Below are 18,120 nucleotides of genomic sequence, written 5' to 3' on the forward strand. Positions count from 1 at the left end.
GTATTCCGCGTCTTCTCGGAGTGAGGGCCAATAATATCCACTTCTCAGGACTTTCCCGATGACAGTTCGCACTCCCTGATGTATACCGCATCCTCCTTCATGTATTTCGCGAAGGATATAGTTTCCTTCTTCAGGGGATACACATTTCAGGAGGGGGTGTGTATACGACTTCTTGTAGAGCGTTCATTCGTGGAGTTCGAACCATCTTGCTTTCTTCTGGAGCATATTGGCCTGGCTTTTATCTTGGGGAAGCGTCTGATTTCGCAAATATTCGATGTACGGTTCCATCCATGTATCTGATCTGTCGATGGTGTTGACCATGAAGTTGATGCTGGGATTAGGAAGTACTTCCCAGATAATGTCTCGAGCCGCGGATGTTTCTGCTGAGCTGGCCAGTTTTGCTAGGGAATCAGCTTGTGCGTTCTGGGATCTTGGAATGTGCTCCAATGTGAACTTGTCGAATTTTTGAACAAATTCTTTCACCTGCTGCAAATACATCTTCATGCTATCATCCTTTGCTTCGAATTCTCCGTTGACTTGTCCCACGATCAATTGGGAGTCAGAGAAAGCGGACAAGTTTTTCGCTCCCGCTTCGTAGCAAATTCTCAATCCCATCAATAATGCTTCATATTCTGCCTCGTTGTTAGATGCTGCGAACTCGAACCTGACTGCTCTTTCCATACGGACCCCCGCGGAAGACATGATGAGGAGTCCAGCTCCACTAGCTGATTGTGTTGAGGACCCATCTACATACAACTTCCACTTCTGATTGGGTTCAGGATGACAGGGGAAGGTACTTTCAGCAATGAAATCAGCCAGAGCTTGAGCTTTGATTGCCGTTCGAGGCTCGTATTCGATACCGAAATCCGCTAGCTGGTTTGCCCAATCTGTGACGCGGCTTGACTTGTTTTTTCCTTCCAGTATCTTTTTCAAAGGTTGATCAGTCCGGATGATGATCTGATGGGATTGAAAGTAGGGCTTCAATTTTCTGCTTGCCATAACGATTGCGAATATGACTTTTTCGACTTCGCCGTAGTTTCCCTCAGAGCCGCGGAATGCATGACTCACGTAGTATACGGGAAACTGTTTCTTTTCCCTTTCCGCAACCAGTACTCCGGATAACGAATACTCGGAGACAGAAACATATAGGACTAGTTTCTCCCCTTTGATGGGAGAAACTAGTTTCGGTAATGTGGACAGGTGTTCTTTGAGTTGGCGAAAGGACTCTTCTGCTTCTGCTGTCCACTCGAACTTCTGTTGTTTTATTGTCTTAAAGAAGGGGGAACATTTATCCGCAGACTTGGAAAGGAATCTTCCGAGAGCGGCTATGCACCCCGTGAGTTTTTGTACTTCTTTTACTGAGGTGGGGATCTCATGTTTTGTAAGGCCCGGATCTTATCGGGATTTGCTTCAATGCCCCGCTCGTCTACCAGAAAGCCGAGGCACTTACCTCCGGTAACTCCAAACACGCACTTGTCGGGATTAAGCTTCATTTGGTGTTTTTGAAGGGTAAGGAAGGTTTCTCGTAAGTCCGCGGCGTGCTGACTTGCTTGTTTGCTCTTTGTGATCATATCATCCACATATACTTCTAAATTCCGTCCAATCTGAGATTGGAAGACCTTGTTGACCATCCTCTGATAAGTTGCTCCCGCGTTTTTTAATCCGAAGGGCATGACCTTGTAGCAATAGACCCCTGTGCTAGTAATGAAGGCCGTGTGAGGTTGATCTTCGGTGGCCAATGGGATCTGATGATAGCCGGCGTTGGCATCCATGAAGCTTAATAATGCATGGCCTGCCGTAGAGTCGACCAGACGATCTATCTTTGGAAGTGGATAATCGTCTTTGGGGCATGCCTTATTCAGGTCCGTGAAGTCGACACACATCCTCCATTTACCATTTGGTTTTTTTACCAGAACAACGTTGGATAGCCACTCTGAGTATTGGCATTCTTTGATAAATCCGGCTCTCAATAACTTCTCAACTTCCTCCTTCGCGGCCTCAGTCCGCTCTCTTCCTTGATGTCGTAGCTTTTGTTTCACGGGTTTATGGCCTGGTTTGATGTCAAGTTTATGACACGCGACACTGGTAGGGATGCCAGGCATTTCTTCCGTGCAAAAAGCAAAGACGTCGCGGAATTCAGCAATGGTGGCCACTATGTCCTGCTTGACCGTGTCAGGAAGATCTTTCCCTATCTTGATTTGTTTCCCCTTGAACATATCTACTTCCTCGTATCGTTCTATGGGGCGGGGCCTTTCATGCGTGTTGGGATTTTCCCTGTATACGCTCATGACAGCGGGGACCTTGTCTTCCCTCTTTCTTTTTGCAGGTGTCTCGGAAGACCTGCGCTTCAGGGTGTTAACGAGGCATTGGCGAGCCATCACCTGGTCTCCTTTCAGAATGCCAACTTGCCCGTTATCTGTTTCGAATTGCAGCAGGAGTTGATGGGGAAAGATGGCTGCCTTGATCTTGTTAATGAGTGGGAGCCCCATGATGGCATTGTAGGGAAAGTTGAGATCTACCACTGTGAACCGTATGGGCATGGTACGGCTTTCATTTTTCTCCCCTACCCGTACGGGGAGAATGATCGTTCCCGACGGAATGACCCGACTCCCTCCAAACCCAATCAGTGGTTTGTCTAGGGGTTGCAAGTGCTTCTCCTCGAACTTCATCTTTCTCAAGCATTCCATTGTAATAAGATCAGCCGTGCTTCCCGTATCTACCAGCACCCGTCTGACTTTCATTTGCCCGATTTTAAGAGTGACTACCAGGGGGTCGGTATGGGGTTGTTGCAGCGGCTGGGAAGTCGTGGCATCGAACTTCATGACCGGTCCTTTAGATGCGGCCATGGGAGGTCCTTTCAGCAAAGTGTGGACGCTGTTTTTTGCCGCGCGGATGGTGGGATATTCCTCAGTGTATCCCCCAAAAATCATGTTGATAGTTCCTTGGGTGTCGGAACTTTCGCGTCTGGCTTCGTTCCTCTTGGGGGATCGGCGTTTTTGTTGCCATAGCCTCCTTTCTCCTTCTCTTCCAGCATCATAATCTCTCCTGTTGATGAACCTGGACAGTTTTCCCTCGTCAGCCAACTGATGCAAGATGCGCTTTAGTTCGCGGCATTGTGCCAGAGTATGGCCGTGTTCTTTGTGGTAGTCACACCACAGATTATAGTTGCGCCTATCAGAGGGGGTGGTAACAGGAGGTGGAGCCGGCAATTGATCTCGAACAGCGAAGAAAATGTCCCTCCTGTTTCGATTGAACATTGGGTCGTTGCCTCCATCCCCCAGATTCCGCGTCCTAGTCTCCCCTCCTGCTACATATACCTGTCTGGCTCGTGGAGGTCCCATATCAGATGGTGGGCCAGGACGACGCGGCATGTAATTCTTCCCCCTCGGAGAATGTTCCTCTCTACGTCGTGAGGATTGAAGAGAGGATCCGGCTTCCTTCTTTTCGGATTTACGCCGTTTCGGGTCATGGGCCTGACATATCTCCGAGGCCGTGACGTAGCTTTGGCATTGTTTCATGGCCTCTGCATACGTTTTTACTTGACTTTCAACCAACTGGAACTTCAGCCGTTGAGCCTTCATTCCGTTGATTAGGGCGTTTAGCGCAACTGACTCCTCCAAATCAGTTACTTCCAGCACTGCCTCATGGAATTTCTTGAGATAAGAGGATATGGATTCTCCTTCCAACTGAGTGACACTAAGCAGGTGGAAGTTTGATTTCTCCTGCCTTTTTGAGGCTACAAAATGGCCCAAGAACTTGTCCTCTAGTTGGGCAAACTTGTGGATGCTTCCTCCGGGAAGGGAGGTGTACCATGTCAAAGCTACTCCTGTAAGAGTAGTTGGAAAGAACTTGCACCATAACGATGAGTTGGTGGTGTATAACAGCATAAGATTCTTATACGCCGTCATGTGCTCCTGTGGGCATGACGTGCCATCGAAAGCAGCCATGTTTGGTACCTTTATTTTCCCGGGATTGGGAGTATTTAGTATCTCCATGGCCAGGGGGGAGACTAATGATATGGGTTCTTCGGGGAGGACACTCTTGGTGGCCTCATTCCGCGGCATGGTGGCGGAAATGAGGGGGCGGCTAGAACCAGCGAGTTCCGCCTTCTTTCTTTCCTCCCTTCTTTTATCTAGCAGGGATTGGACGCTCTCGGACGTTTTTCGTTTTTTGCTCTCTAGGAAAGTTCGAGCATCTGGAGTGGCGGTTTTGGAGTCGCCATCTCGTGTATCTGTGGTGCCAGGGTGTGGATAAGTCTTGGACCTTTCCCGCCTGTTCTTGTTATGTCTGCTGGAGTGGGAAGTCCTCGAGTTCCCTTCTTGAGATTCATGGGATTTTGGTATCTCAGGATGGGGCTCGATTCGTTCCTCCAGGTTTTTTATCTGTGCAGCCATATCTTCCAGTACTCGTTGCTGAGTAGGGGTATTGTTTATGACGGCACGAAGTTGTTCAGAGAACGCGGCCGTGAGATTTTGTGCTAGCATGTCCAGATCACGACGGGTCACGGCTTGATTGTTAGCGTGACCTGCGGAAGTGTCTGTATCTGTGCTATGCACTGTTGCAGTTTGTGTAGGATTCTTTTTAGGAGCCATGACTTTTTGTTTCAACTCCCCACAGACGGCGCCAAACTGTTTCGGTAATGAAACGAGGAAGTGCAAAAGACACTTAAAATACCTGAAGATTGATGGAAGAGTGATCAAGTGAAACGGTTTATAAGAGAAAGCGACTTGAATTCCTGCAATACAACACGTTAGCCTTGTCCGGGGGGTGATCTCCCGGAAAACCCCTCCGACGCTCAAGTTAGAACGTAGATCGGAAATTAATGAATGACAGATTGTAGAATGAATGCAAGAAGGAAGGTCGGGATTGGTATTGCTAGTGCTAGTGCTAGAGTTTAGGAAGGCTAAGGAAGTAATGTAAGCAAGGATACTAGGAAAGCTATTTCAGATGATCCTCCCTCCTTGATGGTAGCCTCTATTTATAATGGTGAAGAAGGGGAGTTATTTCTGAGAAGAAGTGGACTAACATGGGAGTAGTGGGAGTAATGGGAGGTGGACTGGTCAGGGGAAGAATGGACAGTTATTCATCTGAAGCAAGGAGAGCCAAGCATGTATGAAGAGTGGAAGGTGGTGGGTGGTTATTCTCCTTAAAAGGAGGATAGCCACAGGAGAGGGATGGCAAAGGATTTAAGTATTCTGGAGGTAAAAACCCATGGGCCTGCCAAAGAAGAAAAGAGGTCCAGCCAAAAAGTCTATTGACTAAAAGTCAAAGTCAAATCCCGAAAGGTCAAAGGGTATTTTAGGGATATGATGCTAATTATTTAATTAAAAACAATACCATGACAACCCATATAGTGAAATTCGTTCAATACCAATCTGAACAGTACCTTTCTCAAAAAATTATAATAACAATAGGAAGAAAAAAAAACCCAATTTATTCCGATAATCAAATAAAACAGATTGAGATTCAATTACAACGTTAGATGTTTAAAATTCAATCCTACAATAAAAGATTCAAAATGTTTTGTTTGATTTATTAACATGCAATTTATTGATCTATGAAATTTGAAAACTTGATTTAAGGATGAAGAGGAAGAATAGAGGAGGAAGAAGACACGGGTAAAATGATAATTTCTCAACTTGACGGAAAATAAACGTTTTTCCCCTTATTATGTTATCGTAGTTAATTGTTCAACAGTTGAGTGCTATTTTGTGAAAAAATTTTAAGAATTGCTACTACTCGCCTTTTGCAATAGTTGGTGTGTACCGTATAGAATATCCCTTAATAAGGCTAGAAACGTCAAAATGATGAATTAAACGGAAATTGATAAGAATTTAACAAAAAATGCTATGGCAGTTTGATAAGGCATAAACTGGATGCTACCATATAGAAAAATCTTACAAAAATGCTACCACTAACGTTTCATAAAAGTTCGATACTATCATGTGAAATTTCCCTAAATTTAACATGTATGATGTCATGAAATATGAATCGACTAATTTTATAGCAACATATAACTAAAAAATATATGACATTTTAATAAATAAAACTAAAAACTAAAATATAAGAAAACAACATTAGAGTTCGTAGTTTAATTTTCAGGTTCATGTATCATGGGTTATCCTGCCATTTTGTTTATACAAGATGTTGTTAGGAACTTAGGATGATTATAACACAGTTTGACTTTTTTTTTTAATTCTTTTCTTTTTCTTTTTTTTTTTAAGGAAGCTTCATCTAAATCATAGATTACAACTTTGAATGCAAGAAATCCCAAGAACAATGGTAGAAAGCTTCTTGATGCAACACAGGCTTTGTTATATACTCTAACACGCCCTTTACACGCGAGCCCTTTAGACTAGAAGCGAGGATGCAACACAGACTCTCCTAACTCTTCATACCTAATGCGAAATATTCTACCTGAATTTGAGGGATGGTTGAGTTTCGAACCCGTGACTTTTTGTCACGATGGCTACTAATACTATGTCAAGGAACCAACTCAAGCAAAGGCTTAAGTTGATGGTTGAGACCCCATAAATTACTCTAAATAAACAATGAAATAACATGGAATGGCAAATTGACAATAATAAAAAAAACATAATATTTAACGAGATTCTCCCTAAAATAAAAAGATATGAGCTCTCTTTATAAAAGTTCAATTCTGGTCTTTAATAGGTGTTTGAAAAAGTAATAAAAGCAAATCCCTTTATATTATAATTAATTACAATTATAAGTGTTGACGTGTCATATAAAACTTAATTGATGATATTCGTATAAACAAAAATATCATGTAAATGTCAAATTTGTCTATGATTCATACTTATGGCTTATGATTATGCTAAAACAAGTACTCGTCTATTTTCTTCTTATTCTTATACTTTAATGATATTCATTATGTGAATGTCTTGCATATTTCTTAGTTTAACAAATATTGTACCGGATAAAATGTATATATTATAGGTCACCTTAAAATAATATTTTTACTTTATGCAACAAAATAATAAAATTTAAAAAGATTTATTTGAAACAAGTTTATAGGGATTTTAATTAATGTGTTTCAAAGCCGCATTCAAATTAATTGTTACTTTTGTCAATTCACATTTATAGTTAACATTTATTCCATTTATAGTCTACGCTTAGATGCCTACTTTTGTCAATTCACACTTTTTCATCATCATCATCATATCCAGTGTATCCCACTCATAGGAAAACTATGATCAGGGGATCAGGGTCTAGGGAGGGAAGGACGATGACAACTCATACCCATAAAGGAGAGTGCGGTCATCAATTCACACTTATAGTTATTTATTGAAAATTGAAAGAGAATGGCTTGGACCCAACAATGGTAGAATAATAGTTTGAAGTTGAGTGGAAAAATAGAGCATAAACAAGAGACACAACAAACAACAATAACAACAATGTGTTTATGAGGTATTAATGGATACCTCCCCCTCAAATAAAGTATCTTATCATTAATATAATCTCATTTACACTAATAAATCAACTTACAATAGTCAAGAGCTTACTCTTAACCCATAAAGGTTTAACCTTTAATGGTGAAACTCCACAAATGGCACTAATTCAAAGAAAACTCTCTAATGGCCAATGCCTTAGCTTCTCTAATGTATTTTCCTCTCCTCTTACTTATGATGATGTTCTAAGGCTCTCTTATATAGCCTAGCACATATTAGAAGCCCTAGGACCAAACTCTTGAAGCCCAAAGAAAACCTGCAATAAAATAGATCATGAGTTAGAATCGGGTGCTGTTGCTCGCTCGACCGAGCGCCTGCTATTCGATCAGTCGAGTGCCAAACCAGAAGCTACAAATCAACTTCAGTTGAGCCGCTCGACCGAGCCAACCCCGCTCGACCAGTCGAGCGACGTTCATCCGGGCTCTCTGACCTTGTGAGTGCTGCTACCTTGCAACACCAACCCTTGTTCTTCGTTGCACCCTCATCCCGCACCCCGAAGACCCTCCACATGAAGGTGATTTGGTGCTTGCTCTAACAATCTCCCCCTCAAGCCCAAATCTCCTCCATCAACATGTGACACCACTCTTGGTGTCCCAACCAACACATCAACATATGATTTGGGTCTTAGCTCCCCCTCAAGACCAAACCCATCATCCTTCTTTGTGCACCACCTATCATTGTGGCCACCATCATCAAATGTCACTCTCCGTGACTTAGGCCTTGCACCCCTCTCAACATGATGCAAACCTCCACTCCTTAGCAACACATGGCCATTGTTGCCCATCACTCCCTTCAAGTGCACTAAGCACCCCTTTGCCATCTTCAAGACTCTATCACTTTGAGTCTTCATGGTGTACCCAATCTTCTCTAATCTCCTCAATGAGACTAGATTCCTCATCATTTTAGGAATGTATCTCACACCTCTAAGCTTCCTTACAATGCCATTGTGCATTCTCAAATGCACCTCACCAATGGCCTCAATCACAACTTCCTCACCACTAGGCAAGGTCATTCTCTCATGCTCACAAGCCATCACCCTTGTAAACAAGCTCTTATTTCTACAAATATGATATGGGTGTACAGAGTCAAACACCCAATCACCATCATCATCACACTTGGCCAATAGCACATGACCATCCTCAACATTATTCTTGGTCTTCTTCACAAGACCCTCATCATCAAGGTTTGGGAGCTCACCCTTCTCTAAAACCCATTTCTTCAATGTTGTTTCCTTTTTCACTTTCTCAAATGGAACTTTTCTCTTCTTCCCTTTGAGCTGCTCTCCATCACCAACCTCCATTGTCGGCTTCTTCATCTCCCTCAAAAGTTTCAAACTTCTAAGGTCCTTCTTCAACTTATTGCAAGTGTATTGAATATGGCATCTCTTGCGGCAATGAAAGCACACTCTATCCCCATACTCAACCCTTGCCTTCTTGATCCGATTTTCCTCTCCTCTGAGGGATTTCTCTAAATGACCTTTCCATCTTCCATAGATGGAGTATCATCAACCTTCATACCAACCTCCATGAATGGTACTTCTTCAACAATGCTACTACCCCTAGTAGCTCTCTTTAGTTTTTCATTTCTCAATAACATAGACTCTATCACTAGCCTTTGCTTTACCACCACTGTTAATAAGTTATCCTTAGCTTCTTTCTTGAGAACTCCATTAAAAATCTCTCCATCTCTTGATTAGCCACTAATTTTCTCTCTGCCAAGGTTTCAAAAAATCCTAATGTTTTCAACAAACCATCCAAACAATTCTCAACTTCCACCATTTCTCTTCTACCTATCTCCAAGCCTTCCCTCACTTAATACCCCAAGAAAACACACCAAGCTCTGTACCAATTGAAAGAGAATGACTCGGACCCAGCAATGGTAGAATAATGGTTAGAAGTTCAGTGGAAAAATAGAGCATAAACAAGAGACACAACAAACAACAACAACAACAACAATGTGTTTATGAGGTACCAATGGATACCTCCCCTTCAAATAAAGTATCCTATCACTAATATAATCTCATTTACACTAATGACTCAACTTACAATAGTCAAGTGCTTACTCTTGACCCATAAAGGTTTCACCTGTAATGGTAAAACTCCACAAATGGCACTAATACAAAGAAAACACTCTAATAGCCGATGCCCTAGCTTCTTTAATGTATTTGCCTCTCCTCTTACTTTTAGTGATGTTCTAAGGCTATCTTATATAGCCTAACGCATATTAGAAGCCCTAGGACCAAATTCTTGAAGCCAAAGAAAACTCGTAACAAAATAGAACACGCGTCAGAATTTGGTGCTTGCTCTAACAAAAATATAATTTGTTTTCTTCAAGATTCATCTTCTTCCTCCTCTCGCATACATAACTTTTTCCTAAAAATATCTATCGTAGACTCATGGATTATATAGATAATATGCCCCTAGGTATGTTGGGCTCTGGGCGGCAGCGGCACTACTTAACTACCCCTAGGGTCGACCCTGATAGGATTACGTCCTCCGTCCTTGCTTGTTAGTGGCTAGCTTGATTGATTATAGAGAAAAATATCCATCAACTTAATTTCACCAATTCCAACCTCATCTTGTCACTTTCATGTTGAATGAAGTTGTATTTGATATCTATGTGTTGGTTCTTATATGAAAGGTGTTTTGGTTTTTGTTAGTGTACTAAGGCACTTTGGCTATCACAATGTATATTTACCTTACTCATATTTATATATAATTTACCTACCATACCATACCATTGAGTCACTTTGCTTTTTTGAATGATTTGAATGGAGCCATGAGCTCTGCTTGATTTTTGACATAGCAATCACGTGTTGTAGTAATAATTGGCAACTCACAGTCATTCAGCCCAAAGTAAACATATACACTAGCTAAATTAGATTTTCTTGAATTTCTTCGAAAGGTAATACATACACTCTTTTGTTATACTCGGATTATACATGTGTCCCCTTCAAGTTTAGTATTCTAGGGGACCAGGAGCCAAGTCTATGGCTATTAGGCATGCCTCTTGTCTTGAAGTGGGAACCCAAGATACGAGCCAAGAAATAGTTAGATATAGGGATGCCAAGCAATTATTGGGAGATCTCAGCTTGTGTAAAAGCAAAGAGAGCATTTTTTAGGTAAGCGGACTGACCAAACTCTATACTGAATTCATCGAGTACTTTTCTAACTCCGACAATTGTTTTTGTCCAAATAAAGGTCATGAACAAACATAAGATGGGAAATAAAGGCTTTGTTAAAGGAGAAGAGTTTCCATTGTCCCACCTTTGTTTTAATTATCTTTGAACTTATAGAATATTAAGAACAATTACAAACTAAGATTACAAATTAAGAGTGATTGATCATAGTAAAAAAACAAATAGATAACTTTAATAACTGCTCTTTTCGTTCCCTAATGAAGTTCTCATAAGAAATGTTCACAGAGTTTAAGGAAAATAGAATACTTTAGATAGTTGATATAATATTTTATTAAATAATAAATTTCATAGAGGATGAGTAGAGATCATAAACATCAAAACAATATTAAAAGAATTTTAGTGGAAAAAATATGGGACGAGCACAACTAATAAAAAAAATATTTTAAAAAAAATTAGCGCGAAACATAAAGGGACCATAAGAAAAATATAAAAATGCTAAAATAAAGTTAATGAAAGATATGTGGAGACCCTAAACATTATTAAAAATATTAAAATGGAGATGAACAAGGTTATTTTTGTCCAAAATTTATAATATAAATAAAAAAAATTATGAGAATAACAATTAATACACCTAAAGTAGCAAATGAAAACTTCTTTAAGGAACGCAGGAATCAGAAAAGACCAAAAGAACATTGCATTTTATAACTTGAAAACAACTTACAATAAGTGAATAGAAATACATAGTACTCATTGTTATTATTTAGTAATTGTTATTATCATTCTACCTAACAAAGCACAAATAACTCTTAAACCACCAATCCCTTATATGTATTAGTCATTCAATTCAAAACATACAAAATCCTCTATTGAGAACACTAAAGCCACCATCCACAACAAGATTATGCCCACTTACAAACTTAGAATCATCACTAGCCAAATATAAAGCAGCTTGAGCAACATCTTCAAGTGTACACATAGCCCCCTTAATATTAGAATACACTTTACAAAAACCCTCATCATCTAACTTAAAAAAATCCCTTGTCATTGGGGTAGAAATCACATGTGATGACAAACAATTAACCCTAATCCCATATTTCCCAAGCTCAACAGCACTATTCTTTGTAAGCCCTAATACACCATGCTTTGAACTAACATAAGCATGTGAAGCTGCACCAGCAATACTACATGAAATACTCCCCATATTAATTATACTCCCTCTCTGAGCAGGCATCATAACTCTAGCTGCATGCTTAGTTCCTAAAAAGGGTCCCACAAGGTTGACTTTCATGACTTTTTCAAACTCAAATTGGGTGTTGTCAAGGATATTTGGATATTGTAAACCTCCAAATCCTGCATTATTGATCATGATATCTAACTTTCCATAAATGGAAAGTGTTGAATCAACAGCATTTTGAAGATGGGATTCAATGGTTACATCACAGTGGATGTATGAGGCTGATTGTTGACCTATGTTGTTGCATACATTTTGGCCTAACTCGTCTTGAATGTCAGCAATCATGACTTTAGCACCATGTTTGACGAAACTTTTTGCTGTGTACTCACCAATTCCACTTGCTCCACCTGTGATGAGGGCTACTTTGCCTTCCAACCTGTTACCAATTACTCCAGATCATATCAGTCTCACATGTGTCCGTTTTATTTAAGAATTTGTGTATAAGTAGTTCGCCTTATATGAGGTCGTCTCACCATCAGACAGATATATATAATTTGCCCATTTTTGTTTTGATTGATCACTTTTTACACATTAAATTTACATGGCCCAGGTCAATAGACATGGTCTCGTTATGAGCCCATTTTATTTAAGAATTTGTGAGTAAGTTAATATGTTACGTGCACATCATTTTATTGCCATATATATAATGGAAATTGGTTCAAACATGTTCTAATATATTACATTTCATTTACATCTACAATTAAATCTGATGAATCAGTTGAATTAGTAAAAATCAGGTGAATTAAACAGAGCGTGTGTTTGCATGGCTAGAAAACAAAGACAAATTTTAACTTTATTAAATTGATTACCTTTTGGGTTCCGCAGAACCATTTTCCATTTCACTATGTAGATGATGTTATTACCTCTGATGAGAGTAGAGAGTAGAGAATAGAGAGAGATAATTGTGCAAGTTGTGGTCAAACATCTCCCTTATTGGAAGTTATTTATAGGCTCAGGTAGCAACAAACACCAACAACATACACGCAAAATAAAGGAAAAAGTGTCAGAAAATACCTAATAAAATTTTATTTTTTAAAAAAATACCTAATAAAAACATTTTTGTCAAAAAATACCTAATAAAATTTTTTTCTGTTAGAGTATATAACATATCCTGGGACTTCAACCATCAGCTTAAGCTTTTGGTTGAGTTGGTTCCTTGACATGGTATCAGAGCCAATGTGACAAGAGGTCACGGGTTCGAATCTCAACCACCCCTCATTTAAAGTGGAATATGTGTTGCATCCACACTTCTAGCCCAAAGGGCTCTTGTGTGAGGGGGCGTGTTAGAGTATATAACATATCCTGGGGCTTCAACCATCAGCTTAAGCTTTTGGTTGAGTTGGTTCCTTGACATTTTCTTTTCCAAAGAGTACCGTGTAACGTTTTTTTTCAGTTGACCGCCAAATATAACGGTTGACTGGTCAAAATCGAGAATTCTTATTCCTCATCTTCAATTTATTTTCCAATTCAATTCACTCACTATCGTTTTCCTCTACTTTTTACTCAAAATCGAAATTAAATTGGAAAATAATTGAAGATGAGGAAGAAGAATTTTCAATTTTGACCAGTCAACTGTTATATTTGACGGTCAACTGCAGAAAAACGTTGCTTAATACTCTTTGAAAAAGAAAAATTTTGTTAGGTATTTTTTGGCAAAATTTTTTTTATTACTAGGTACTTTTTGGAAAAAAAATTTTATTAGGTATTTTTTGACAATTTTCCCTAAAGTAATCAGTTTTAATAGTATACTCCTAATCTTATCGATTCATTCATTTAGCCTCATTGATCTTATCGATTCATTCATTTAGCCTCATTGTCGTTTAGCACGTAGACTTAAAAAATTAGCTAGGTTAGTTGAATTGAGATAAAAGAGATAATATAGACAATAAAAGTGGTGCGGACGTAGGAGTACTATTTGCGACTAAAACTTTTCATACAAGACACAATATGTAAATAATCTTGAATTGAAAATACTAATTACCATAATATAGCAAGTATTTTAAAACGGAAGAAGGTAGTTGAATTAAAAACAACCACTAAAAAAACCTTCCTACGTTCCTTAAAAAGGTTTCTATTTGTCATTTTGGGTATTCCATTTGTTATTACCATAAGAACTCTTTCCATTTACATCACAAATTTTAGACAAAAATAATCTTGTTCATCCTCATTGTAATATTTTAATAATGCTTATGGTTCATAAATATCTTCCACTTAACATTTTTTTCATTTCTTATGGTCCTCACACGTTTCTCATTAACTTTATAAAAATATTTTTTATTAGTTGTGATCCCGATATTTGTTTCACTAACTTTCTTTTAATATTTTTTAATGTATATGGCCTCCACTTTTCTTCCATCAAATTTATTAATCAATTAAATAACATTTTCACAATCTAAAAAATTCTACTTCCTCCGTTTATGCTACTGAATATGACATGTTATGTGGGAACATGTCACTATCAGTGACCATTCTCTATAGAACTTTATTAAGAAAAGGATGGTGTGATATATTTACACATGCTTTCATTGAGGTGAGCTGACAAAAGCAGTAATTATTGGGCAGTGGTTTACATCATATATCATTCACAAAAAAAGTTAGTACTCCATATGACTCAATGGCCACTAGTGTTTCAGTGGTAGGTTTAAGGCTGTTCGACTTTTACGTAATGAAGTACTTCAAATATAAAACTCCAATTCACACGTGATTATTGTTCCCTACATCATAGAAGTAGACAAGTACTTCATATGGTCCAATAATCGTACTACAAATTTACTATCTCTATTCTAGAGTTTGCTACTACATATTTTAATTTTGATACATTTTATGAGATTAATGAGGTAGTACATGTAAATCACGGTTATTTAAAAAAGTATTAAATTTTTTTTATGTTTATATTTTATAGGATGGCTATTAAGATTTTTATTTTAATTTTTTCTTATTTTTTTATTTTAATATTATGTATTTTGTTATTTTGTGGCTATTTGCAAATAATCGTTATTGATTAGAATTTTCTTGAGATTAATTACTCAACTTGTTCTTAACGTTTTTTCTACATCAAATGTACCCGTGAATTATATTAAGAAAAATATTTTTTTTAGATAATAGATTTATTATTTTATTAAATAATAAATTTTATGAAAAAAGAATGAGAACTATAAACATTAAAAAATATAAAATTAAAAATAGTGAAAAAAATTTTGAGACTACAATTATTAAAAAAATCAAATAATGTTATAGGGAAATATGTAAAGACCATAAGTTAAAATAAAAATATTAAAATAAAATCAGTAAAAAATATATGGAGATTACCATGCATAACCATTAATAAAATATTAAAATGAAGGCAAGGTTAATCATGTCTAAAACTTTTAATATAAATGGAATGATTTTTTAGAGGAACAACAAATAAAATGATCTAAAATAGCAAATTAGACAACTTTAAAGAACGAAAGAAGTATATTTATATTTGGTCACTCACACACTTTCTTTAATTAATTCTCTTCTATACATTTAATTTATCTTTCAATTTCTTTTATATAATTCTCTAACTTTACTATAAAATATCATTTTTTTTTCTCCTATCATACATTCTAGTAAAACAATAAAAGAATATGACACATTTCACTTTTATACATCATTTTTCCCTCCTAAATTTTAATTAAATATAGAAACTTTGAGCTTAATTAAACTTTATTTCTTAATGAATAATAATAGTAAGAAGAAAGTCAATTCTAAAACCTTTATTTTTTAAATACACTTTTTTAAGAAAAAAATATTTTAGGTAACTTTGATTTTAGTAAATTAAATGACTAAACTATTAATTATACCTTAGTAACTTTGATTTTAGTAAATTAAATGACTAGATTATTAATTATACCTTATTTAAGATACAAAAAATAATTAGAATATAAAATAGTTGTTAACTACAAGTAACCTTATAAGGCAAAACTCTTAAATTATGTAACATTAAAAATTTGTCAACTTAATTATTCAGCTAACTTCAATATATACAAAATAATAACTAAAATCTTATTTAGAATAATTTTACAATAATAATTATGATAAAGAAAATTATAGAAACATATATTTTGAGCATATCATCAATAAAGTTTTTGTGTATGAGTATACCGTATAATTATTTCATAGAAGGAAGTTTGATATAATGTTTGCACAACAATTTAGCCTCTGTTTAGTAAACCTTAAATTCAATATATACTCAAATTAATCAATCCAATCATGAAAGAAAAATCATCATTAGTAAAAATTATTTTTTATTAGTAAAATATTATTTTAATCATTGAAATAGAATTGTTTTACTTATAATCGTTTCAATTAGTAATATATAGTTATGATCAATATAATGGTTTGTTTTGAAAAATAAACAATTATGTTCAATAAATATTTTTACATAACTTAATAAACTAACATATTTGTACATTACACGGGACATATACTAGTTTATATATATTTGTAATAAATGTAGTAGAGCCCAAAAAGTATTTTTTTGTGTTGGTCTCTCACAAGTAATTGTATATAGAAGTAATTAAAATAAATTATGTCTAGAAAACACGTGAAACATAAAACAAATTGAAGAAAAAAAAATTAAATATTAAAAAGAGCTTTAATATTTTCCAAAAGCTATAATTGTATATTTCATTCCCAAAACTAAATCAACAAACCTTAATTTATTTTTTTTGTTACCTTTCACATAATGCATACTTGCAATTGCAAAAAGCGGATGTGTGCACATTGTTGTTAAGTGGGCTGAATGTGCTTATTAGATTTTCCATCAAATGTCTAACATTATCTAAATATTGGAATCATGAACTATCTCCCTAAAGTAACTACCATTTAAACATGAAACAAGTGATATTTTTGGAGATAGCTTTCCCTGAAAAGTGAAAACTATTACTATTCTGTTCTCTTTAATTTGCATTAAAAAGAAATTGAGTTATTTTTAGAAATTAATAATAAATGAAGAGAGAAAATAGAGTGTGTGGATGAAATTAAAAGAGTGTTAAAATGTATAGATGTGATTAACAGAGAGTTAAAATTGAGTTATTGAAACAAATTAAATAAGATGAAACAAAATGAAAAATAATGCAAATTCAATAGAACAGATGGAGTACTTCCATGTGTTTTCTATTTCTTGAATTTTGTTTGACAATTATTGTAATTTTCTTAAATAAAGACTAAATACTTTCTCTCTACGCGATCAATAAAAAATCATACATACCCATGATTGATTATGAAATTCATTTGGCAATTATTGTGTTTTCTTCACATTATTTTGTATATTAATAGTATAATTCTATTTTATAACTGACAATTATAAAATTTTGTAAGATATATTATTCACTATAAAAGAGGTGGTATTTTGAAATTATTTGAGGATTATTAGTTCCTCGAATAATACCTAAGTAATACTCTCTAACTACTTGATCAATTTACCGTCATACATTACCGTGATTGAATATGAAATTTATTTGACAATTATTATGTTATATATATATATATATATATATATATATATATATATATATATATATATATATATATATTGTATCAAATAATATATTTTATTTTTTTATCGACATCAATCTGTTACTAAAAATATAGAAACAATACATATTTAATTATATCAATTGTTGATCTAGTTTGTAAGATTGTATAAAATGTGATGCCAAAAGCCATCAAAGGAAGATTTAGGAGGCTAAGGTTTTAAGGGTTTCTATGATAAACTTTAAAGTTCTAGAGAAGCTTTATTTTTGCAAAAGTGAAGCCTTAATTAAAGATGTTATGTTGGTTGTTGTACAAGTTCTTTATTTGTTGTTTAAGGCTACTATGCTTGTGGTATTGGATGTGGTGGACTTGTGGTGGTTTCATTGGCCAATGAAAATATATTATTGCTTGTTGTACTCATTCTATTGGATGTAGGTGCTGATTGTGACTCTGATTTCAAGCCGAATTTGATAAATTAATCTGTTTTGAAATCTTTTTAAAGAAAATTATAGGTTTTACTTTTGCCTGAAATAACACTTAATTTGTTTCAAATTTTTGTGAGGGTGACTTTGAAATTTCATTTCTTGGTAGCTAAAATTAATTGTATGTAAATGTAATATTGGGAATTTGGGGCAAAATTATGTAGAGGGGAAAAAAGAAATTCACTAAAAGAAGAGTGGAACATACAAAAATTCGAAAGCTTTTAAAATGATCGAGAGGTCTCTAGAGTTTGTTAGATGTTGTTCTTAATAGTCACTTGTGCTTAAAAGAGAATT

At 35.9% G+C, this 18,120-nt stretch overlaps 1 protein-coding gene across 1 annotated transcript; it reads right to left on the reverse strand.

Annotated features, from left to right (window-relative positions):
• Positions 1-11,287: 11,287 nt before the first annotated feature.
• LOC130800378 (borneol dehydrogenase, mitochondrial-like) lies at positions 11,288-12,788 on the reverse strand. The gene is made up of 2 exons (XM_057663865.1): positions 12,652-12,788; positions 11,288-12,218 (listed from the first exon to the last, which is right to left on the reverse strand). The coding sequence occupies exons 1-2, from the start codon at positions 12,678-12,680 to the stop codon at positions 11,453-11,455; spliced, it is 795 nt and encodes a 264-aa protein (XP_057519848.1). The 5' UTR covers positions 12,681-12,788; the 3' UTR covers positions 11,288-11,452.
• Between the last annotated feature and the right edge of the window lie 5,332 nt (positions 12,789-18,120).

The sequence above is a fragment of the Amaranthus tricolor genome, chromosome 1, assembly GCF_026212465.1.
Source record: "Amaranthus tricolor cultivar Red isolate AtriRed21 chromosome 1, ASM2621246v1, whole genome shotgun sequence".
Classification (NCBI taxonomy): domain Eukaryota; kingdom Viridiplantae; phylum Streptophyta; class Magnoliopsida; order Caryophyllales; family Amaranthaceae; genus Amaranthus; species Amaranthus tricolor.